Genomic DNA, 26,140 nt, shown 5'->3' on the forward strand with positions numbered 1-26,140 from the left:
TGTTGGAATTAAGAGCTACATTTTAGTTACTTTGCATCCCCATTTAAATAACGCAATTCTCAGGATGAGCTCTTAGCCTAAGACAAGTATGTTTTGAACGTATTTGGGTTATGCAGTTCAATTTCTTCAACTAAAATCAATGAATAGATGAAGATCATAAACAAGAACAGAACTCAAAGCTTTCACAAAATTTAACTTCTGATATCTTACTTAGAGGTCCTTAAGTAATAAAGTATGAAAAGAAAGTTCACAATAGATAATAATCCATAAACTACTGCTTTCCACCACAAAATTGGCTTCTTAAAAATAAAGGAAATTACTTAAAAAAATTGTTTACATTTTTCTTCTAATGTTCAGTTATAAAAACTTCTCAGGTCACTGAAGTGAATCCTGCTAGCAATCCACACTGTTTGGAGTAAGAATTAAAATGAAGCCGATCATAAAAAATTAATTTTCTCTGGTTTTCTGACCACAGACAACAATTCTGTGTGTGCAACTGTAAACAACTTCCTCAGGCATTTTTGTCACATTCCATTTTTACCAGCTAACTCGTTATACTCCCACTTCATCTGCCCTGAAGTTGGTACAGCTGTTTGTTGAAACGTTTGAAGAAAAACTGTAACACTGTCAACACCACAAAAAGCATATAAAAAGAATTATTCTTCTCTTCCAAAGGGACTTCTAAGATGGAACAGGAACATACCCAAACCTGAACATTCTTTTGCAATTGCTTATGTTTTTGTATAGAGGCTTTGACATCTGTTTCAATTACACATTTATCTGAAACATAATTTTTATTCCAAGATTTTTTTCTTCACATGAAATACAATTATTAAGGACCAAAATGGCTTATTCTCTTTTTTTAATAAAAGAATTGAGCTTCATTCCATTTTACTTTTCATAACTTAATTCCCTTCTGCTTTCTATTCAGATCCTTTTTTTGTTGTTTGCTTTTGTTTTCCTCAGTCTTGTTCTAATTCTATGGCAACATCACAGTGGCAGAACACTTTTTGGATGCCACAGCGAGTCTGCCTTGCAGTAGAGTTACACATAACTAACTATTGTTCCAACAGTGTGTGGCATTGCTGAAATCTTTCTTTTGAGGGGCTGCCCAGTCGTACCAAACAGCTGTGCCAAGAACTGAGCTGCAGTTTTTCTAGCTTAATGAGAGATGCATAATGGGTATCATCACTCACAAGGTAAAACAAATGTCTGACTACTTTAAAAAAAGGACAATACTTGGGCAAAATACACTCAGGTATAGGATTTTCATTTGTTTAGTTTATTCAGTGGAACATTTCAGCTTATTCTACATCCATTGTTAAAGAAAGAATCATTCATATGTGGTTAGCCAATTTTTAAAAAACAAGACAAACCAAAACAAAATGGAATAACATTCAAGTGTTGACTTTACTAAATTCTCTGACTCTTTTTACTGTTGTGTTTAAACAAGCACAGTCTGCCTTTACAGAGCCTAAGGGTCTACAAGCACAGAGAACACTCCAGGATCAAGGTTAATACTCAAGAGCAATGCAACTCAGAGATCTATGATCAAGACTAAGGACAAGTTTCTTCTTCTTAGAAAGAGTATCTATCAGAAAATATAATTAATATTTAACAACAGTCACCAGTTGCTGCATTTCGCACGTCCCATCCCAAGGGGCTTGTGCCATTTTAAGACACTGTGCCAACAAAACCATTTCCTGAAACACTCCAACTGTTACAGTAACATAAGATTAAAATGAGTGAATTGAGAGTTTTATCCAAGACCAAAAAAGTAAAAAAAAAAAAAAAAAAAAAAAAAAACTGGGAAAGTGAATAATATAAAACCAATACATCACATGCCAAATCTGCTCATTAGGTAATAGATTTTCTTTTTTCTTTTTCTTTTTTTTTTTTTTTAATTTAAACCAGAGTCTTGGAGAAACAAGGAGGTGTGGAATGAGATTGTTTTCAGAAGATAATATACTCTGCACTTAGCAAATGCATGAGCAGTTAAATGAAGTAGGGAGTGCCTTGCAAGGTGGCATTTATGAAATGATCTTGAATATAATCAAGGGACTACACAAATAAGATCTTCAAAACTAGTCTGGTACCTTTAAAAATAGTTTATGTGAGACAGAACATATAAAATACATGCACAATAATAGAAAGTAAGAAACAGGCAGCTGTAACTTGAATATGCAGAAATAAAGGAGTTGCATAAAGGGAAGACTAACAGTTGAACACTGTGCAACATCTGGATTCTTGCTACGCAGAAATTCTGAAACCAAATCTTTACTACTAACTGAATTACCTGTTAACAGGAGTGGACAGAGGGAGAAAAAACATTTCTTTGCTGCTATTTACCTCCCAACAGGAAAACTTACATGGTAAGAAAGATGTATCTCAAATATATTTTGGTTCTCATGATGCTAAAATACGCACCTTTGAAGCAGAGTCTAAATTTCAGAGATCACAGAATCACCATTGTTGTAAAAGACCTCCAAGACCATCCAGTCCAACCGTACACCTACCACCAATATTTCCTCACTAAACCACGTCCCCTAATACAATATCTGTGCATTTGTTGAACTGCTCTAGGGACAGAGACTCAATCACCTCCCTGAGCAGCCTGCCCCAGTGCCTGACCACTGTTCTTGGGAAGAAATTTTTCCTAATATCCAACCTGAATCTCCACTGGCACAATTTGAGGCCATTCCCTCTAGCCCTCTCACTCGTTATGCGGGAGAAGAGGCTGACCCCCACCTCGCCACAATCTCCCTTCAGAGAGTTGTTGAGATCGATGAGGTCTCCCCTGAATTTTCTCCAGACTAAACAATCCCAGTTCCTTCAGCCCATCCTCAGAAGACTTGTGCTCCAGACTCTTAGGTTAGTGAGCTGTTTAGTCTAGTGAGATGATGAAAACAAGATCAGTACCTGTATCTTAGGATCAGTAAAGAGGTAACAGAAAATTATTGCTTATTTCCAGCTCTATGAGGAAGACCATATGTTATAGCATGCCTATTTGTCTGAAATAAGCATGACTGTCAGCCCATCATGGAAAAATTAATCACATTCTTAATTAAAATTATGTTATGAAAAGCATTATTCAACTCAGACACCCTATTTGCAGTAGCACTATTTCATATATAACTATATAGCTATAAAAGTAAATGCATCTGAGCTCTATAAACAATGGGTGGATTGGTTTAAAAAGCACTTCGGAAATGGAAAGAAACCTCCTACGATCTGAAAAATGAAATTACCAGGTCTGAGAGAGAGAGCAACAGAATATTTATTTTACCTCTCTGAACTTCTGCTTTCTCTACTATAACTCACTATGCCATGCTGTATTTCATTAAGCTTTATATATTCTTTAGTGCTCAAAGTCTAATCCTGCTTTTATTCTGCTGTGCGAAAGCTGCACAGCATAAGCCAAAAACATCTATGAAGAATTTTATTATTGAATTAGGTGAGAACTACCAAACTTATTTACAGTGATTTGGCCTGATATAACCAAACTTGGGAATAATCTGATTGCGCTCTACTACTGTTGCTATGTATTTTAGTGAGAATCAGTGAGAGTCATAGAGTCACAGAGTCACAGAATGGTTGAAAAGGACCACAATGAACATCGAGTTTCAACCCCCCTGATATGTGCAGGGTCGCCAACCACTAGATCAGGCTGCCCAGAGCCACATCCAGCCTGGTTAAAAGAGTAATCACAGAACTGTTTAGGACAGTAATTCCAAGTATCCAAGAGGTTAATCCACTCCTCCAGTTAAGGTAGCTGGAAGTCCATCACAAGCACCTATCCAAATCACTCTTTTAAAATCTTTCCCTTATCATAATACCCAAGCTAGAAACAATACAAGCATTAGAGAAAATACAAAGGAAGAAAACATAAGATTCAAACATTTACTTAGATGAAACGAGTAACCCAGGAAGCCCAGATAAAAAACAAGAAATTAGAACACTCACTATTTCCCTGCAAACCCATGACAATGACTCACAGAATCAATTGTACTAAACAGACAACTGGCGGGAGAAAACATGATCATCAATGAAACAAAACAAAGCACACAATGAAGGAGGCCGTGATCTCACACAGATTCCCATTTGAAAGAATTCTGTGGCTGTAAACATCATGGCACTCACTATAATTCTATCACAGATTGAAGGAGAGGTTTTAATTCCTCATATTTTGTAAAATAAACCTTAGGCCACTAAGACGATCTGTTGATGCTGTACTGCAGTTTTAATGGAAATTGAAGTCTTATACTTTTTGGAAAACACAGTTGTAAACATGAGTTTGAATCCTTAACATTTTTCTGTTCCTCTACGCGAAGAACATTTCTGTAGGCCACTAAGAACCAAAACTGATCCAGATTATATTAAGAAAGTAGAAGTCACTTCTAACTATGCAGAGGCAGTCTCTTTTAATCAAAGTTTTCTGTAATTAACAGGCAATTCCTACAGGCTGCTTCTTTGCTGCCCTTCCCTCCAATCTCATTTTTAAGCAAACCTCCCAAATACCCTACAATTACTTTATGGAAACATGGTGGGGAAACAGAAGCAAATCTACATGTAACCAGACAACAGCAAAGAACATCACAGTAGAATTTCAGACTGCAGAGAGTGGGATGTAACAGAACTGAAACCATAGTTCATGAAAAGTTTCCTAAATCTCGAAGCCTCTAAGAAGAGATTTCAATGTCTAGATTTTACCATTTCCACAATTTTAAACACATTACCTCTATAAAATGAGTCACTGTGCTGATTATAAAAATTTGTCCACCACACGCAGCCCAAATGGTATCTTCCATCACAAGCAGACTTCTAACAGGCAGAACCCCCAGTTTAACTGTCTTCTGAGGTTCCATGTTCCACGTTCCATCTTTAAAGAAAAAAAGAATAAGAAAGATTAGAAAGATTGTACGCAGTAAATAAAATTGCAATCGTGTTTAAAATACTTCTGAAAGCACTGATCAAGGAGCACCTAGAAAAGCAGCTGCACAAATAACTCTACAAAGAACGGCCGTAGTGATATCACAGAGCCTACCATTCAGATCTTTGTGAATGGCCACTTCAAGCTGCACTCTGATTTACATCTGTTTAATTTTAGCTTTTATTGATAGCTTGTAAAGGTAATACAACAGTAGAGGGGAAAAAATGCTCATGTATTTGTTAACTGAATCACTTTTATCAGGATTAATTGATAAACATGTAAACCCACATTGCTGTTCTCACATAACTGTTTTTCTTCCCAGAGAAAATGCAGTCACAAAGCCACTATCCACCAGAAAGCTGTATTCTCCAGCTCAGGAGGATCTCACAAGCAAACTATTTCATGATAAATCAACTTCCAGCTGGACAGAATCACATTTCATGTGAAAAGTAGCCAGGCATTTTTTTTTACAGTAGGTTCCAATGAGCTCCAATAGCTCTCTAACTCTGCGCATTGATGGAAGGGACTTTCTGTTAGTAGATGCTTCATAAAACAAGGAGGGGGGAGGGGGCTTGTTTATTTGTTTGGTAGTCGTCGTTTTAATTACAACTGAATACGGTACCATATTTCACTTAGTTTCTATTATTCCCCTGTCCTGGTTTTGGCTGGAATACCGTTGATTTTCTTTACAGTGGCTAGTGTGGCATCATGTTTTGGATTTAGGATGGGAATAATGTTGACAACACAGAGATGTTTCAGTTGTTGTAGAGCAGTGCTGCACAGAATTGACTACATTTCAGCTTCTGGTGCTGCCCCCAGTGAGGGGACTGAAGGTGCACAAGGAGCTGGGAAGGGACAGAACTTGGACAGCTGACCCGGACTGACCAAAGGGATATTCTATAACGTACGGTGTGATGCTGAACAATAAAACTAGGGGAACTGGCCAAGGTGTGGGCTGCTGCTGCTCAGGGACTAGTTCAGTTATACATCAGTCAGCGGGTAGTGAGCAACTGCTTCTGCTTATTCTTTTTTGTTTTCCTTCCTTTTCTTTGTCCTTATCTCTACCCATTGGTTCTTGCACTTTACAATCTTCTCCTCATCCCACTATGTGCAGGGGAGTGAATGAATGGTCGCTGGTGTTTAGCAGCCCCTGCTGGGTTAAACCTCAACAATCCCCCCATGATAACCCATGGTATTTTCTGTCCACAGGAAATTTCTATGCATTTAACAGGTCAAAATTACACCATGCATACACACACCGCATAATCAGTTATTCAGAGACCTTCTAATAAAAGCTGCATGCCACCACTTACCGCTCTGGTCACTTTCACTTGCCATCTCTTTGCAACTAGGATGAGCAGATTATTCTCTCCAAATGTAATGGCTAGGGACATGCGTCTTACATATGTAATTTTTTATATACAAAACAGAATAATTATTTTAATACTTTCAGGAGTTTATTTCTGTAGCACAAACTCACTGAGCAATCTCAAATCCTACCTTCCATCCATTGTTTAGTATCAAAATCTATTGATGCATCTGTTTTTATGTTGAGTCTAAATGGTCTCAATTCCTCACTTGAAAGCCCTTTTTCTACATAAACTGAAGAAATGTTGTTTACGTTACATTACTTACATTACTGCTTCACAATAACAGTGGAAACAGCAATAATGTTGTCTCTGCTTTGGAATATTTGTGATTGCTTCTGCCATCTGCGTTATACAGTCTTTGCCGAGTCATTCTCAGGATGTGGCTGTGTTCTCAAAGCATCTTTGTGAAAAATGGCATTCAGTTTCAGACTGTCAAAATCATTTTCATGATTTCAGTTCGCAAGAGAGAAGCGTGTTTCCAATCATTACCCTGTGAGCTCTCCCAGCAATGTCAGTCACTCAATCTTCATGACTCATGTGTACCATTAGTAATAAAGTAACTTCTGGAAAAGTTTGCATTTGATAGCGACCACATTACTCTCAAATTAAATTGTTAACTGAAGGCTGCCCACACCCTGTGAATGAAGTTAAGTGCAAAGCCTTCCAAGAATAAAGCTGCATTTGTGTGTTTATCCTGGTTCTCATTGTCTAAGTTATACTGAGTAAAGAAACTGCAGCAGCATCTAGTACATGGCACACCCAGATTTCCTTTTTTAGGGATGAAAACAGCATAGTTCCCACATATTCGTATTGTCTCTTCTGAAGGATAAAGACTGTGAATTTGGACAGAGAACAAGCATGCTAAGCAAGAAGTTATCTTTTTCTCCTGTAGTTACACTTTCCACACTCAACACTACATTACCATACCGGCAAAACTGTTGATTGAACTCAATAGCTCTTAAACACATTCAGTCATTAATCTATACCTAATGCATAGTTGATTCTCAAGGAACAAGTGAGCTGGGATTTTCAGGATCTCAACCTCACTCTGAGACTTCAACTTTAAATTTCATTTCATTCACCTAAAGCATTTTTTGATTGTGTATCATAATGCCCTCAAATTCTGTGCAACTCCTCAGCTAAACGTTAAACCACTTTATTAATTTTGATCTGGTCCTTTTAAAAATCAATCTCTAGCATTTGTAGCAGTCTGAATGAAAAGGATAACCAGTACTGGTGTCAGGTGGATGCCAATTTTGAAATAAAATTCCTAAAAATATTTCCTACAAGGTAAGAAGATGGAGTTCAATACCGCCAATGAATACCAACATGTAGAATTTTGATTGGACAAATGGATATCAAAACTCACTTCTCATAAATACAATTTCATTACAACACTTGCCAACCCAGTTAGTGTTAAGATTTTAGAATGGAGAAAGAAATGATAAAGGTGCGATAGAGACCAGAAGTCTTTTGTGTTACCGTGACTTTATGCACAGGAAAGGCAACCCCACCTGATACCACGCTGGGAAAAATCTGGAGCTCAGTATCGTGTTACCCACAAACCCTCACCATGTGATAAGGACATTCTGTTGTACTTTTATTTCTTCCTGCAGCCACTGCTGTCCTCCTGATCAGACAGCATCTGAGACAGATGAGGGAAAAAGAGGGCATGGGGAAGACTCTCTAGTCTGGTAATGAGGGCAGTATTTAAATGAGATGTGTTCTTGTCTCAGCCACAATTAATGCTTAATTAATCACACAAAGTGGGGATGACACCAGAAGGAGAAATGAAGCAGTGCTTCTCTGTCCTTATTTTGTGGTGGTCAGGGAAATGGAAATCTCTTGAGAATTGGAAGCATGGGTACTAATCCTCTCAAGCAAGGCAAGGGATTAAGTCCGGTAATCCAACACGCTTCTGTGAATGCCGTAACCACAAGCTCCCAGCTAAAAGCAAGGTCAGGACTTTATTTTGCTGACCAAGATGTTTTTTTTCCCCTCCATAGCCAAAATTACTTAACAAGTCTGAATCTAGTTCACAAATTGTTTCAAGACTGTCAGAATCACTGACACACACTGCCTCTCCCTCCAGATCTCACCAGACCCTATTCAATACCTGCTTACACAGTTTTCATGTTTAATGATGACTTTTTAACGTTATCTTTTGATCCAAATTTCAGTGCTTCAAAAATCTAAGTGAAAAAAAATATTATCTCTACTTGTGTAAATAGCCGCAGGTTCAATAGACAGTGCCACAACTTAAGCGGCACTACTTATCTACTTAAAACTGGGTGCAGCCCCTGCAGAACATATGAAAAGACTTCATTTGAAGTTATAAATATTTGGTTAGTCACTCAATTCATACATTGATTTCTTTGTAAGAAAAATAAAAAGAAAAAAGCAAGAATGAGTAGCTGAAATAAAACTTTTATCAGCAAAAAATGAAAGCAGACCAAGGACCCCAGTGTAACTTACTGTAGAGTTTTCTAAACTGTTTTGTGAAAAGCAGGAACTGATCAGAAGTAAAATAGGTGATGGAGATGTACACATTGCAGCTCACAGAAACCTGGCTGTAGGATACCTGTGAGATTGCCCACAGAAATGGGGCTTAAAATTCTTCTCTAGCGATACCTTCTTTCTGTTCTCTTTAATATTGAGTAGATTTTCTGGATTTCCCCTGTCTCTAATTTACTGAAAAGCTACAAACTCTTCTTTTACCTACAAGGAAAGTATACAGATACTGTAGAAACAATCTGCAGTACATATATCCTATCTCCAGAGGCTTGTCTGCATGCAGAAAAATCAGTTGCACCCCGAGCAAATAGAAGATCAAGGCCTGACACCTGTGGCAATGGGAAGAAACGGGGGAAAGAGTTTTCCTTCTACTCTTAAAGAAAAGCCTGTGAAAGAATTAACTATACATAAAGATAACTGTATTTGTGAGATTTAGTGGACTCAGATATCAAACTGATCACATCAGAGCAGGAATCCATTGTTACAGATAAATAGCTAATACAAGTGACGTGACAGCCCGTGGCAGTCTTTATAAACATTACTGTAATAGAACAGTTATCAGTATAGACTGCAGGCACAGGTATTTGCAAGAATGAGAAGTGTCCACAAACTGACAGTACAGGCTCAAATATAGAAAGCAAATACGGAGGCCTCTATAAATAACATGTTATAATTTGTGATATTTACATCTTGTATGAATATTTAATACACGAGGACAGTTTTAAGCACCTTTGTACCTACACACTAATATATGTTATGTCACTGTTTATAATATCCTCCGAAAATTATACTTTTCCATTGCAACATAGTTTACACCCCAGCACTGAACGGTACCCTGCAATGCCCGTATCAGGCTGCTCAGCTGCACCAATAACATATCTCTAAAATTATGTAATACTTTTTGTAATTTGTTGGTGCTCTCAAGTCTTCACAAGATTACCTGACAAAATACAATTTACCTCCTCAGAAAGCCTTTTCAAAGTTTGTAGAAGCTTTCCCTTTTTTTATGCTTTCAGTAGAGCTGAACTGTATACACTTTTTTCTTGGTAACTTCCTCTCTTGTTTAGCAGCACTATTGATGATTTCAACAGAGCTGCCAACACAGCCCTGGGAACAGCAGTTGTTGGTTAATTTGTGCAGTGGAGCACAAACATTTTTTCCATCACATGGTACATAAACCAGCACTACTGAGGAGTACGACAGTAGCTACAGAACTAAAAGAAGTTTAGTACATTTCGTATTGCATGGAAATAAGCTGAAGGATCCAGGTCTGCTCTTCTAAACAAGGCGTAAATAGTAAAGTCTTGTACCTCACATGTAGCAGTTGATTTTTCCTAGACATGTAATAAATTCTTCATGCTATGTAGCTGACAGCACCCTACCTAAAATAACAGATAGGAGTGGTACTGGAAGCCCCAGCATGAGATATGCAAGCAAGACAAACAATGTCAATGTATTTCTGATATCAAGTATTAGGAAATGATGCTCACAGCAATAATGTAGTCAAGACAACAGTATAAGTTTCTTTTTTGGTATCACTGCTTTCCTCTAACGGCTTAGTACAATTTCTTACTTTCCGTAGCAATATGAGAACATCGGTTCTACCTCAGGTGTTGATCATCACATGCCAGAACTGCACTCTCTAGACATGTTACAACAGTGCACAGACCCACCCAAGCCTTGAAGTCTGATATCTTTCCATATATTCACCCTCCCTAGCGTTTGTCAAAGTACGTGTACATTCTTCAGTTTGGGAAGGCATTCATCTTGCTAATGAAATGATCTGATCTCTCTTAAATGTTTGACACTTCCTTTTAATTTTGTTCCTTTTCCTTTTCCTTGCTATTAATCCTCTCAGTGCATTACTGATGAGTGTCCTGAGGCGTCCATAGACAGCTAAGTCACCAAAACTCTCAAATAACTTCAGAGCTGCTTTCATTTGTTACCAGTAAATTCTACCTAAAGAATGTAAAATTCTGCCCAACACATAGCCAGAACTACCTCAGTTTTTGTTCTCATAGCACATTTAAATTCAATTTTAATTCTCAAAGCTGAGCTTCCATTCATTTCTTAAACCTCAGGGCCAGAGCCTAGCAGCATATACATACAGGAACAAGGTCTGAAAAATCTACTGGCAAAACACTGCTTTCATTAAAATACAGAAGATGCTTCCTCTTATGGATGTGTGAACTCAGTTCTCTCTACGGCAAAAGATGACTCAAATCAAGCATCTTCTGACTTCCAGAAGAGACCTCTAGTTACCCGGGTTAGAGCTACTCAAAATGGAATTGGCAGTGCTCCCAGTCATTCCTTCATGTCAAAGCTGAGCAGCTTTTCAAAGAACATATTAAAAGACCAGGTGAGAGGGCAACAGAGCAAAAGGTAATGTATTAAATAATCATTTGATAAAATAGAGATTTCTTTAGTTGGGGGTCTAGTGCCTTGGCCACTAGGATACTACATGAGAGACAACACATCTTCTTTCTCCTATCTTTTTTCTTTTTTTTTAATAAAAAAAAGAAACAAGATTCATCCTCAGGTTAACAAACTGATTATAGATGCAAGCTCTGCACTGTGAATCACAAGTGGAGATCGGCACTTCTCTAGCTCAGCAGCACCTAGAAGAAGGATGACATTAAGAAACATCACATTTCAATTCCTCGTTGGCTCATGTGGACGTTACTCAGAGAATGAGGCTGGAGCATGCCTAGCCCAACCCCTGTTCAAGCAGGGACACCCAGAGGAGGATGCCCAGGACCATGTCCAGGTGGCTTCAGAAGATCTCCATGGAAGAGACTCCACAGCCTCCCTGGGCAACCCATGCCAGTGCTCCGTCACACACACACACAAAAGGAGTTTACTGATGTTCAGGCATTTAATTGCCTCTTGCTTCTTGTCCTGTCCCTGGGCGTCACTGAAAGGAGCCTGGCTGCATCCTCTTTGCACATTTCCTTCAGGTATTTATATAAATTGATAACATCCTCTCTGAACCTTCTGTTCTTCAGGCTGAAGATTCTCAACTCTCATCATCTCCATGCCTTTTACTGGACTCTTTCCTGCAGTTCCATATCTGTCTTTCACTGAGGTTCCAGAACTAGACACAGTATTCCAAGTATGATTTCATCAGTGCTGAGTGGAGAAGAAGTATCCCTGAGCATGCCAAGTGCTGTGAATTACATTTTTTGGGTTGAGCACACAAGGGCTTGCTGCAAGTATAGCATATGCAAGTGAAAGGCTACAGACTGCAATTACGTGCCTAGAAATTAGGCATTGTAATTAAAGCAGCAAGCCTTCCTATTGCATCTGCTCTCTCATCTTAACCATTTTTTTCTGAAATGAATGATACATTACCAGTACTGTTATGAGTACTATGTTACAGTCTTTCTGTATAAAACCTCAATCATTCTGAGGTTTTATTTCTTTTTCCTGTTTCTCTTCATATTTGGTATAGGAACTTTATGGGAAGGAAATGTATATCACTGTCACAAAGAAAGGAAGTACCTGGAACTGACAACAGTGTACCAGGAACAACATATGTACATTTCATAAAGACTGTGATTTCCTTTTCCTAAGACACTTTTGTGAATGGAAGTCAAACATGTGCTGACCTTTTTTGCTATTATGTCACTCAGAAAACACATCTGCTGGGCTGTCTGCAATCATCACAAAGGGGTTGTTGTTACTTTTATTTATTTATTTATTGAAACAGAGAAAATACAGTGTACTTTCTCCTTAACCTCACTTAGAAGTGTTTTTCCTGGACATATTCCTAATAATTTGGCCTGAAGCAAATACTGGATACACAATACTTCACAATGATAGCCACACACTTACTAGCCCTGTAAACAGGTTCTCAAATGTGAAGCGTCAGATAAACTTCACATCCCACATCACCACCGTTCTTTAAACATTTAATGCACTAGCAGTTTTCTGGTTACTCCCATTAGTTTTCTCACTCATAAAAGATTAAGGATTACTGGGATAATTATTAAGACTCCTATTTCTAGGATCAACGTACTAGTTGATCCCAGTTAGTTGAACCTATGTTCTATTTCCCATGATATTTTCACAGATCATCAATGATAGCTCATATTTAGGAACTGAGTAGATTTTAAGATAACGGCACCCATTAACTTTGCCTCCTAATTTGTTTGAATACATTCAGGTTCAAATCCTTTTTAACTCCTAAGTACAAGCACAGCAATACAGAGTTGTCTGAGTAAACATGAGTGCCCTCCATAACGGAAGAAGTCACAGTGTGAACCTTCATCCCTTCCCCTAACACAGCAGGTGTTCCTCAGTTTACCATACGTGTTTTTTTAGTACCCACTTTAAATTACTTCAAGACAAAGCTTCTCTATAGCCAGAGAGCACTCTGGGTGATATCAACTAGAAAAAGCTCTCCTGTGAAGAAAGTCAGAAGAGAACACCTGCTATTTCTAAATAAGCTGGAAGCTTACATGTAATAAGCCATCCAAAAAAGTCATGAGCAAATAGAGTAATCTGTTTACTAAGCACTGTATAACAGAAGTCGTGGATCTTTGTACATATGAGCACCGAATTTCAGCAAATCCCTACAAACTTTATCTGTATAGAAAGAAACACGGATTATAATTCTAATGGAAGCAGTGGATTTTCACCCTGGAAGATTACTTACTCCCTTTTATTCAGAGAGTACCACAATAGGCTGCACGACTAATTTACCTGTGCATCACACAGCATTTGTCCTTCTCTGAATGTAGGCTTCATATCAGGATGTCCTGTAATGCAGTTGGCTATATTGCACTTTCACTTTTAAATCTTTCCTTAATCTCCCTTACAATGATAGGCCAAGAAACAAGTTGGTTCATATATGATTGCAATGTAACCCTCTCTGCAGAAAAGAAGACAACACTGATGAATTACACAAAGCTTCTATCACGCTGCATCCTCCGTCCATCCTATTTCACTGCTCAGATTCCTTTGTTTGGTAAAATAGGTCAGTGCTCATAAAAACACCCCTTCAGGGCTGAAGAATCACATGACCACAGCAAGCCATAAGGAATATGAATGCTAATATGGGAATAGTTGATTTGCACTACTTTCGTGAGGCATGGAAGACCGAAATACAACAAACACAGACCAAAGTGCAAAGGAAAACACTACATGATGAATCAGAAAAAAGAAAAAAAAAGAAAAAAAAAGAACATGTTTCCCACCTCAGAGCTTCAGCTACCCTGAAACAGAATATGATGAGTTCCTAGAATATTCAGCTGCACAAACGGTGCCTTAGAGGAAGAGGGCACTATGACCCTCGTGAATACAACACAACCCTCAGTTCATAATCCTGTCTGAATAACAGCTCTGCTCCATTTTTAACTGCCTCTGCAGAAACACAAACCCACGCATCCTTTCTTACCTATGCTGCTAAGGATGCCACTCATGTTTTTCAAGTGGTCCTTTTCAGACAAAGTTGAGTGACAGCAATTCCACTCATCCCTTTCAGAGAAGATGGTAGTTCAACTTTCTACCCCAGACAGTTACATACAGAAAATGAAACATCAGAAATGATGCTGTGAGAGTGGGATCAAGGTCTTCCTCTGTGCCTCCAAAACAAGGGGAGATTTGCTGTTTAATGGGAAAAAAATTTAATAGTCTAAAATGTAATGTCTGATTTCAGACAGCTCAAGAGGAAACCCACTGTATTGAAGATGGCAACTGGTGAAGGAAAATCTCTTTCTCAACACATCTTTCAGATTCTTTGTAGCTTGGGAAGAAAACAAAAACAGAAAAAAAAACCCATACCCTTTTCCAAGCTAAGTCTTTGTGACAGTAGATAATACAAGTGATATATTGTTTCTTCCACATATCCCAGACACCAAACCTGTCTCTCTAGTTGGAGGCTGGCACAGACTTACTGAACAGTAGTGCCAGCTTTGTACTTTGCGAGGTGTCTCTGAGCAAACACTTCGCTTAGAGCTACCTTGAAACTTGTGTTTCAGACTGAGCAAAACCCCACTGCTTTTGAGCTTATCTGTGGATGTATGCATTACTGTGTGAAAGTTCATGAGACAGCAGGAAGAGCACAGACAAACATGCACACCAGCTTTAAAGGAGCTAGGTCTGGTTCAGAAGCACTATCTGGGATTTTCCTTTACTTAGATTATTTTAGCCAATTATTTAGCTAGACAGAAAATAACTGGCAATGAAAAAGGAGTTCTACTATGAGATACATGAGATGCACTCATAGGAAACATTTATATCTGTTAAATAAAAACTGAGTCATCATTTCAAATGAAATGTACAGAACTCTCTACCCATAGGGAATTTACATTTCAAAAACACAGCTATTAGGAAGTAGAGTGGAATTAGCATAGCATTATGTAGAATACAGTAAACTATTTGTTATCACATACACTTCTGGATTTCCGTGACATTAAAGAGGAGGATTTACACTGGGGCACAGACCAGTTCTCATATAATGTATTTTGCAGTAGCAAATAAAAAGATAGAACAGTATCAAATCATCTAGTATCTTTCAAAATGAGAAATGAAAGTGTGAAACTAAAATAATGCAGAATCCATTTTTTCCCCTGTAACTGTAAGTAACCTTACAACAGAACTTGTACAGAGGGGGAAAATATAATCATGGAAAACTATTTCTGCCAAAATATACTGACGTGCAAGTTCCTCAGGATGTTATCATATCATATCACTACATTACCTTCTGCTTTTGTGTAGATTGCAATGTTTCCATTTACCAAGCCAGCAAACAAGTATTGTGACATATACGTCAAGCTCATGACAGTTGATTTTTCAGGAGTGAAGAAGTGTTGAAGTCGAATTTTCTTTGAGCCCTGGCAACTTTTGTAAATAGAAATGCTACAAAAGGAAACAAGAAAAAGATAAGTCTGCAAAATTCTCAACAGAATACTCACTAAAGAGATTTGTAATAAAATAAAATACTGGGGAAAAAAATATTTTCTCCTTCTGTACATAGGAAGACAAATATGGAAAGAACTATCTCGACTCTTCAAAACATCTATGTAGATAATTTGCAATTGCTTAACAAAGACACTGGCACTATAGGAAAAAAAATGGAGAAGCATTTCTTCAACAAGGAAACATTGGAAGAATCACGCTGTAAGTTCCTTTTACAGGTCTGTCCAAAACTTCCCATTGGTTAGAAAGAAAAAAAAGGATTAAGTATAACAGACATGATGTATGATGAATTAAGCCTCTTCCATTAAGTAAAGGTTTTATTTTTATTTTAAATAATACACAGTATATTTTAAAATCACGCAGAGCATATTTTTTCTTTAGGTGGATTTAGATGAAAATGATAAGTTGAGGTCGTTTTAAAAAAACATTTTCTAGGAAGTAACTCACAGTTTTGCTACAGAGTAATAAAGCTAATGAATAAATCATACACAGTATGCTAAAAATGAGAATCACCTTCCTTCTTCCATGCCAAGGCAAATAGTAGGCACATTAGAAGCTTTTGTAGGAACATTTTCAGAGTTGAGAGACATATTTATCTCTTTTATTTTCTCTTCTTCTGGTATGTAGACCATGCAGAGAATCCGTGATTCCACATTGAAGCACTCAATAACCTTAGGGCCAGAGCTTTGAAATGAGACTATTGCAATCTGGCCCATCTGATTAGTACAACTGCCAATCTGAATTGGAAAGAGAAAAAATAAAAAAAAATAAAAATAGGCAAAGACTGATAACCGTGTCCAGCAGGAGCAGCACTAACAAGGAGGAATACTGGAAAGTTAAAGAGTGCACCTCAAGTTGAACAAGAAAATAATGCAGCTCATAATATGTTTTAAAACATTACATAAGAACACAGAATTCCCCAGTATACTCACAGAAACTTTTTTTTTTTTTTTGAAAGGAGAAATATTTTGTCCTATTTTGAAATGTATATACAGAATATATTGCAATTAGAGTAAGCAGCCGTGCAACATATTATTTTAAAAACCAGCACTCTTATTTATCTCAGCTACTCTTGAAATTGATAATATAGTTGAAGCTTGTCCTTTGAAGAGTAACAGGTCTACACATAAATGCTCTGCTGCCACAGAATGGGGGATTATCAATATCACCATTTGTAAACTTGCAGATCCATGTTCTTCAATTTCTCCTTGATCCAAATCTAAATATCATCAATATGTTCACAAATATTTTAGGAAGCTGGGAAGAGTAGAACAATAAATTGTGCACCTGAGCACCAATACATTTTTTTACAGTGACCCCCTATGCATGTATGAAATGAAAAAACATGGCAAAGAAGAAGAAAGAAAATCATGCCGTAGTAGAAAGACTCCACTGGCATGTATTTGTGATGACAGTTTTCAAATAACAAAGACAAAAAGAAATCACACGAGTCATCCTGGAAAAGACCACTGACAAAAACTATTTTTAACTTTTACTTTTAACTCTTAAGAGTTCCAAAACGTTATCCCTTAAAATCTCAGTTTTGCAGTAACAAGAAAACCTGCTGACTTTTTTTAGCACTTAAAAAAACCAAAATAAAAATTGGTGGCGTCACTTTGTTTGCTAGAATATCAGCACATTTAGGTCATAATTATGTGCTGGTATACTATTTTCCTATGTACACACTTAAACAGTTTGCTTATAGCTAAAACATTTTTCAAATATGGATACAGACAAAAGGACAGTGTGAGCTCATATGGTTTTAAATAGCATATAACTCACGTCTAACAGCGCTCACCTGATTTCATTTTGTGCAACAATAACAATCACACATGGAGTACAGTGAGAACAAACAAACTTACTAGTTATCCCCTATTGAAGTCCATCTTACATAATTAAACAAAAATAATAATGTCAGATCCACATGCTACTGATTGTCACAAAAAACATCTCCAGAAATAGGAGACAAACCTCTCTCAAAGACTAAACTTACCCAAAGAAAACCATGTTCCATGGAACAGGAATCCGAATCCGTTTCTCCAGAGAGGTACAGTTCAGGATTATAAGCGGCACATTCAATCTTCAAACAAACAAGTGGATAGTTAAGGTTAAAAAGATATGTCTGATTCAGTCTTACTTAATCTTTAACTAACTAAAGAAATCATTTAAGGATATCACAATGTCAGAAAAGAAGCCAAGAAGTCCATCTAGCCCATCCAGCTTCTAGTGGGCAGGGTCAACTGCATGCGTATAATTCCTAGCACATTCTTTGTCTACTTTTACAGACATTAAAAGCTAAAGACTACAAATTATCCACCTGATCTGTTCAAAGGCTTCAGAGAGCTTCAAATATTATTACTTTTTTTTCCAGGCATCCAACCTAAAGTCACACTGATGTAAATGCTAACCTTCTCATCTTAGCAATCAGATATTACCTTCCCTTCTATAGTGTCCTTTCACATATAAGGCTGCTATATGTCATGACCCTCTGAGTCTCCTCTTCGTTAGGCTCAGTGACTATCACTAACTCATTTAATTATTTTGCCAAATCTTGTTTTAAAGTTAGTTTTTAAGGTTTTTTTTTTTAAATTCTTGCTTATGACTGCTGTTTTACAACTGGCATCTCTATCAATTCCATAAATTTGAAAGTGAATAACTTTGTAAACTGAATATACTCTTCTAGCTGATCTGTAAAATACTTACTATGTACAACACTACATAATAATTATCTCCTCCGAACCTTGTTTGTACGCATTCCATTGGTTATTTGCTCTTTGTGACAATATCACATTTTTAATCAATTCTTACCTTGTTGCTATCTTAAAAATTGCTTTTATGGACTTTCTACTCAATCACCTTCTCAGTCTGTACTTGTGAAGGTACTTAATTCTGACAGAGAATACCATGCACCTGTCCTAATTCCTATCACCCTCTATTTCTTCAGATTGCTTCTTCAGGTGTTCTACTCATTTTGAATGTTAATGCTATGCTTCAGGACACTTTCACTCCCTCCCACTTCTTGTTATCATGTCACTGTCAGTAAACTAAAAAGTATACTCATGATTTTATCATCCAGGCCATTTAAGGAAAAAGAAAAAAAGTAAAATTAATCAACCCAACCTCCTCCTCAAGAGTTACACTGGACTCAGGATCAATGCAAGTCTATCCTTGCTCAGAAAATGAAACATCAGTATACAAGGTCTAAAAAAGGCCTTTTTATTATTTATTTCTGTTTTCCCTGATTTCCCCTATTAAGAAGTCAACATAAGCACTTCGCTATTATGATCTTCTTGAATATATTTTTAACAGAGTAAAAAGGTTCTTGATGAGGTGATATTATGCTTTTAGACAACATCCTCTACAATTCACACTCATGTGCTTGTCTCAGACATCAATGACATAATATAGCTTGTGATTCTGGAGACAAGTTGTTTAGTATTAACTTACACACTTCAACAGAATCTTGCAACATCAGCTCACTACATTGAGGTTTTTGGTTTTTTTTATTTTAAGTTTTTGAAAGGAAACTAGTGGCAATTACTTAAGAGTTCTTCATTTCCAGTTTGTTTTTCAAAAGTGCAAAGAATTTCAAAATTCTCCCTGAAGTCAGCAGACATCACCAAGTGACTAGAAGTAGTAATAATGGTATGTATTCACCAGAGCAATACACAACAAGGATAAAAAAAGATCAGAAAAATAAAAGTAAGAGCTATCTTCGCCAGTCTTAGCATGTCTCATTTAGCAAATGATGACACTATCTACTCATAATGGTGATTAGGGTTAGCTGTGCTAGCTGTGACAGCTAAGTACATCACCAAAGAAAGAAAAAGTTAACCTGCTGGCTAGGTATTTCTCAGGCTGTTTCTTACATCTCTATGTCACTTTGTGTCTTACTCAAAACTGATGATGTTTTTCACGTCCAATCCTGGTAGTTCAGTTCTCCATCTCAATAAGCCTTTTACACAATGATGTAAATTTGCTCTAATGGTTGTTACTGACTCCCTGTACTACCAGGCAGTCTGAGCAGTATGCTAAGAGATAGCAGGATCAGCCAAGCAAAGGGCTCTTCCCACCCCAACCTGTACCTCTACATTGAAACTGCAGCTGAAGCTGCAGAAAAGCAGAAGAAATATTTAGGTGATTTCATCCAGGAATATCAATGCCTCGAGAACATCAGGAGTGACAGCTGGGCTTCTATGTTCTCCTTTGGAGCTGTAAAATTGGCAGACCTGTCTTGGAGCTCAGGCAAACTCTGCCATACACATGTCTTCTGTTGAGGTGATCATAGCAAAAATGATTACATAACTGTACGGGCACGTGACCTTCCCTTCCATTCGAAACAAACAGATCCTTTTGAAATTTGATTACAAGGGATGAACCTGAGCCTTTAAGGTACTTGGCACAGACCTACAGAACTTACAAATACATAGGCTCAACAGAAATGTGAGTGTTTAAAGTTTCCTTTAAAATAATCAGTTTGGTTATTTATCTAACAGTGACATAGAAAGTATTCAATAAAAATAAATCCAAATGTCTAGTAAGATATGAATGACTAAAGTTATACAAGAGACTGGAGACTCTCAGCAGACTTCAGCTGCTGTAAGCTGCAGCTCTGCTCTGGCTCCATTTAAAACTGTTACACATTTCCAATGCATTGTTTTCCTTGAGTGATGAACTTACACCTGAAAATAAATGCCACATCATATAAAACTACATACTTTGTTCTTTGAGGTCTCAAATACTGTGTTCCCTGCAACCCTCTTGGACTTTCTATTGCTGCTCATCTTATACCGAAGTATACATTAGCAGTAACTTAAGAGAACTAATAGATGTATTTACAATACAGTTTTCCTTAGAAGTGACATCACTAAAGAAAACAAATTGTAATTTTGTATAATCAGTTCTATTCACCTTAAACTCCTGCTGTTTGGCCATCATCACTGGCATGTGTCTAACAAGGAGAGGATGTTTCTCCTTTTTGATTTGATTCCCATCATCTTCTACACAGAACCAACCTAACAGGTTATCCTCCGCTGTAATGGAAAGAACAAACAACAAACATCCCACAATACTTTCATTGAATAACTGCTTACATCTCTCTACAGAAATAGAAAATAATTATCTTACAATTGGCTAGTAAGGATCAGGCTCTTCCCATGTCATATACACTGTTGTTGGAATAAACAACAAAACTATGAGCAGAAATTCAATACAGTAGATTATGTAACTACTGCTAATGCCAAAAAAGCACCACTTAATACTAGCAAAATGTTAATGATCTTGTCAGTAGTTTATTAAAAGAAGTAAAGGTACACCTTCCTCTTCCTCTTTTGAATCCTTAAATGATTCATTGAAGCCTTAAATGATCATACCCTTCCTCAGACCTATCAAATCTATCATTTGCAAATATGACCATTTCTCTGCCAGCAAAGTAGCATCGCTACCATCTGCTATTTATCATCCACCTTCTGCAATGATGAAGATGTCCAGTTTTCTTTCCTTTTTGTTGTTTTATCTGTCTTCTGTGAGATACCATAAAAATACCATATTTTGAGAAAGTGCTGGCAAAAGTTGCTTTCTATTTTGCCTATTCTCAATGTTTCAACTTAAGCATGCAGCATCCCAAGTAACTTTTGAAACTTAGGCACTCTGAGGAAACACAGGAAACTAATAACATCACAGGACAGCACATTCTTTATTGCTCTCACTTAGATCAGACTTGTTAGTGATAATTTCTCTAGTGAAAACTAAAAAGTTATATTAAAAAAACTGACTCTGGTCCCAAAGACAAAACTTATTTCATGTATCCAATTAAAGAAATATTTCATCAAAACGTCATGAATGTTTATTTCATACTCAGGAAGCTAAAAACAAATGATCCAACAGTGTTACTCTCATTTCCTAGCTAAAATTTCTTGAGCTAAAACTGAGAAATTTGAACCTCAAAAGCATATGGCTGAAAAGTTTGTAATATCTGAAAATATAAGTATACAGTGGAGTAACTTCCTCATCAGTCTGACACACAGTGTAACTTCATTCATTTTGATTTAGATATACCAAATGGAAATTATTACCATAGATCATACAGATCACCATTACTTTGTTATGGCGCACAATCATTATTATCTAATGTATTGCAATTTCAAGATCTGTAGATAGAACTTTGTAACAAAAAAATCATTTTCTATGAAAATGGTATTACACTGTACATCTTATATGTTGTATTGTAACTTGATAGGAAATGTAAGGTGTAAGAAACCAAGAATTACCAAGGGCTAGTTTAGCCATTTGCAAATTGTTGATCCAAGACTGTTTGATCGCAGGGGTAAATGTATTGAATACAGCTGTAAAGAAAGTAGGCCGCCCAGACCTGCAAGACAAAAAATAAAATAAAATCAATGAAAAACAAATACACAAAGAGGCCATTCTAAATGTACTAAGTATGAGATTCAGACAGGGCTAGAAAAGTCAAGCAAGACAAAATTCCACCATCTTCCAACACTAAGATAAAGGACACAGCTCAGATAGAAACTTGCAGGCTATGATAAGCCACATGTCCCTCTTCTCATGCTTTACATGAAAAGGTATGAGAAGAATAACCCTCCTTGGCAAATTAATATAATAGTGGCTATTCCTTGTCAAGTGCCATCACCACAGTTCCTCTCTTATCTTGCATCAGAAATGTAAGGTTGAGGAACAGGAGAAAAACTACACTGCTGTTCTGAAACATGGAAGTTGTAAATGCTTCAGCATGAGAATGCAATTCAGAGGCTAACTGTAGAGACAGAAGAGCAGGAAGACCTAAAGATTCCTAAATCCTCCCCGGTACATCTCTACCTAACACACAAACCCATTTAAAAAGTTTCACAGTCAAGAATTGCTACTGACTTGTCCTGTTTTCCTGGAAGCTGCAGCTGAATTCTACAGCGATCTGCTGCTCTGATTTCATCTTCTTTTTTCAAGATCAATTTTTGTAAACCTGAGGTCCAGTCATGTGCTACCGATTGGTTTAAGTTCTGAAAAATTGAAAAAAGAATGGTAAGGATCAACATCCATCAACCGACCTATTTCCAATGAGCTAATTAAGGTGATCTTTATGTACAAAGAGTTCCCAGTACCTGGTTCTCATTTACTTCTCGTTTTAATCATGGATAATTTAGACAGATTAGTAAACACACTTCAAAAATGTCTGTAAAGATTGTTAACATAGCTGATGATTTACTTGCACACTGTTCAGATTTTGATGATACATATATAACACTCTCAAGGATTTGTCAAACTAAGAAATGCAAATTTGCATCAATTGCTTGCACAATCCTTTTACTTCAGTGTAATGAACAGTTACCAAGAATCTACAAATTCTATTTCTAAAGGAAATCTCAAGGAAACCTCTATAAATCACACTGCCAGTGTTTTTGTTCAGATCTTTGAGGCAAAAATGTTTATACAGCCATCGTGGAAGCTCTGTGTATTTGCAACCCGCTTACGTAGGATGCTGAAACAGTCATTCTCTAACCTAAATGTAAGAAGTTATTCACATGCAAGAGCACATGAATTACCAATTGCTAAAATGTCATAAAAATTACAGTATTTTTCAAAAATAAAGAAACTGATCTCATTCCTCATCTAAATTAACTATTTTAAACATCTCTGTCAGGAAACTGATTAAACATTATGTTTTTTAAATGTAGTTGGCTCTGACTGGCAGCAAAAGCGGAAAGGTTTTGTATATTTTGATTCTATGATTTTAGTGGACGAAAGTCCTATGGTATCTACTGTACAACTAATTCCAATAATGCAGCTGAAATTCACCTCCGTATCCTGGTGAAATTTTGTCCAAACAGACTGCTTCCACAAATGTCCTTCACATACACATTTTCATCAGTTTTTATGTTCTACTTAATGCCCTTGACTCTGAAGGTGGGATATTCCAAGAGAAACTCAGCTTTCATACACACAAACATTTACTTACAGTCTATGGTGGCAGGTAGGAATTCTAAAATGTACTCAAGCATGTATAAAACATATAAAACAAAAGGCAAAGAAGAAAGCAATTAAAAATATATTATTGATTTATTTTTAAATCTTACAAATGTGGAGAATGGATAATTCATTCTGAAATTCAGTGTCAGCGTTCTATATCTTTTTGCTAGAACAGAGGCTAAATGATAGGGAGGTGAACAAAACCAAAGCAAATTGCTTCCAAAATTCATCACAACATCCATTAACATTTTTGTGATTTGCACTTAAGTACAATTTCTCCCTGAAAGCTAGAATTATAAGCTCGTATGAGCATCAAGAGCTTCCTCCAAACAACCATCCTCCTACAGCTTTGTCTAACTAAGAATCTAATTTTATGAGATCAAAACATAATTCTGTTTCCATATAAGCTTATCAGCTACTGAGGAAATGTAGACCCTTGTAGTTTCCGCCTACACTTAAAAACAATGAAGCAAAACAAGATTAAAAGACAGCTGTAATCTACTTAGAGCATTAAACATTTAAAAGCAATTGAATTACTGGAGATAAAAATGATTTCTTTACAAAGAGAACATCTTACATAGGTCCTAGGGAAAAACAACTGGGCTATTTTACAACAAGAATACATTTTAAAAATAAATCCAGCTTTGTTTATTACCTGATAATTTCCTTTAAGGCTGCCTATTAATTGACTAATTTGACCAACTACATTCAAATCATGTAAAAGGTTCTGCAGATCATGGTATAGTTGCCCTGGTCCCATATACAGCTTGTCTAAAATGAACAAGAACATAATGTTATATATAATAAAAAGATGTAATTCTCAGTTAAAGGAGGAAAGCATGACAAAGATAATATCATTAACATATATCGCTACTTCTTAACACTATGAAAATTAGGTTTATCAAAATATGCTTTGCTCTTTCTAGATCACAAAAACAACCAACGTATCAGTACACAGATAGGGTCTTCTTTACATCCAAAAATCAGTGTTTTATCTATAAATACACCATAGCCATTTCACTTTGCTGCTCCAGGTGCTTTCAGTGTTCCTATAGACAGATACTTATGAAATGCATCATGGGAAGTGGTAGCAGTATATATTACTGTATACTTGTTTTGCATATACAGGTGTTACCATACTCATTTCATTTTAGTTCTCCTTATATTGCCTTTTTCAGTTTGTTCATCTATTATGAAGGACAGCATCATCTGTAGCTTTAATAGGAATTCACTAGAACTATGACAAACAGCAATGATTCACTGAGCCTCAAATCTGTAGATAATTGAATTTTTGCTTAACACCAACCAGCAGGCTTGCTGTGACATGGCAATGTGAACATCCTTCAAGAAGGCTGCTTCTCATTATGTGACATAGCCAAAAAACTTATCTGTAGCCTATACTGAGGTGGTTTAAAACTCCAAATTTGTTTTAGTAAAACAATTCAGGGCCATATAGCCATATCCTAACTCGATCCATGAACCTAACTCACGAACTTATAACTTCACTGAGACACGTGAAATTTTACTGCAATCAGACAAGTGGAAAAAGGATCTGTGCTGAGGACAGCACTATGTCTTAGCAGCAGCAGAAATATCTTGCCCAAGCCATTAATAAGTACATATGTTTACAAAGAAACACTAACACAGAAAAATATTCTGACTAATAGGATAAAATAGGCAGTTTAATGTGCAAAATTTTCAAAGCCCTGATGGCACCTTGGCTCCCAGACATGATGCTAGCAGAGCGATGGTTATATAGCGCTTGCAGAAGCAACACCCTCCCTCCCCTAGCCCCACACTGACTCACACAGAGTCAGCATGTTTCCCTTTGGAACGACAGGAACCAGGCTGGATTATTTTTCCAGGAAATCCCTGCAGATTATTTATCTCATGCAGTGCAGTGTTCGAGCTACAACTCCAAGCCACAGTTTTGGAAGCTAGTCTGTGGGCAGCAAATCATCCTGACCAGGAGGTTTGCAAGACTGTGCTGGCGAGAATATGAAGTAAATCTAATTCTAGCTATGTATACCATGTCTATATGCCAAACCCCAACATACAAGGAGAATGCTCTCAAAATATGGTTTGAATTTTGAGTGTTTCTGAGTGGACTTAGTGGCTCTCATGGGTCTCTTTTAACACAGGATATTCTGTGATTCTGTTATTAATCTGAGGACTGCAGCTGGTGGAAGACCAGGAACGCTCACTGGCACACTGCTGATCCCAGACAGCCTCTTTCCCCCAGGTAATTCCACAATATGCTTCAGGAACACAGAGGGCCCTGGCCTGCAGGCCAGCAGCAGCACAGGGATGGCCGCGTTATGCCACCTGTGGTGAGCAGGGCAGACAGGTGTCAGCATTGCGTGGCTGGGACCAGAATGGAATAAAAACCCAACCAGGAACCCAACAAATGCAACAAACCAAA

General features: G+C 37.1%; 1 protein-coding gene across 6 annotated transcripts in view; it reads right to left on the reverse strand.

Annotated features, from left to right (window-relative positions):
- Positions 1-26,140, reverse strand: part of ARHGEF10 (Rho guanine nucleotide exchange factor 10) — a 114,555-nt gene that overhangs the window by 16,152 nt on the left and 72,263 nt on the right. For all 6 annotated transcript variants that reach the window (XM_015284923.4, XM_015284925.4, XM_015284924.4 and 3 more), the window contains 8 exons: positions 24,374-24,489; positions 22,624-22,751; positions 22,005-22,105; positions 20,647-20,768; positions 17,729-17,815; positions 16,249-16,472; positions 15,518-15,675; positions 4,737-4,879 (listed from right to left, as the gene is read on the reverse strand). In XM_015284923.4, coding sequence (XP_015140409.2) covers positions 4,737-4,879; positions 15,518-15,675; positions 16,249-16,472; positions 17,729-17,815; positions 20,647-20,768; positions 22,005-22,105; positions 22,624-22,751; positions 24,374-24,489 — 1,079 coding nt within the window. The remainder of the gene's footprint in view (positions 1-4,736; positions 4,880-15,517; positions 15,676-16,248; positions 16,473-17,728; positions 17,816-20,646; positions 20,769-22,004; positions 22,106-22,623; positions 22,752-24,373; positions 24,490-26,140) is intronic.

Source organism: Gallus gallus, chromosome 3 (genome assembly GCF_016699485.2).
Source record: "Gallus gallus isolate bGalGal1 chromosome 3, bGalGal1.mat.broiler.GRCg7b, whole genome shotgun sequence".
NCBI classification, from domain to species: domain Eukaryota; kingdom Metazoa; phylum Chordata; class Aves; order Galliformes; family Phasianidae; genus Gallus; species Gallus gallus.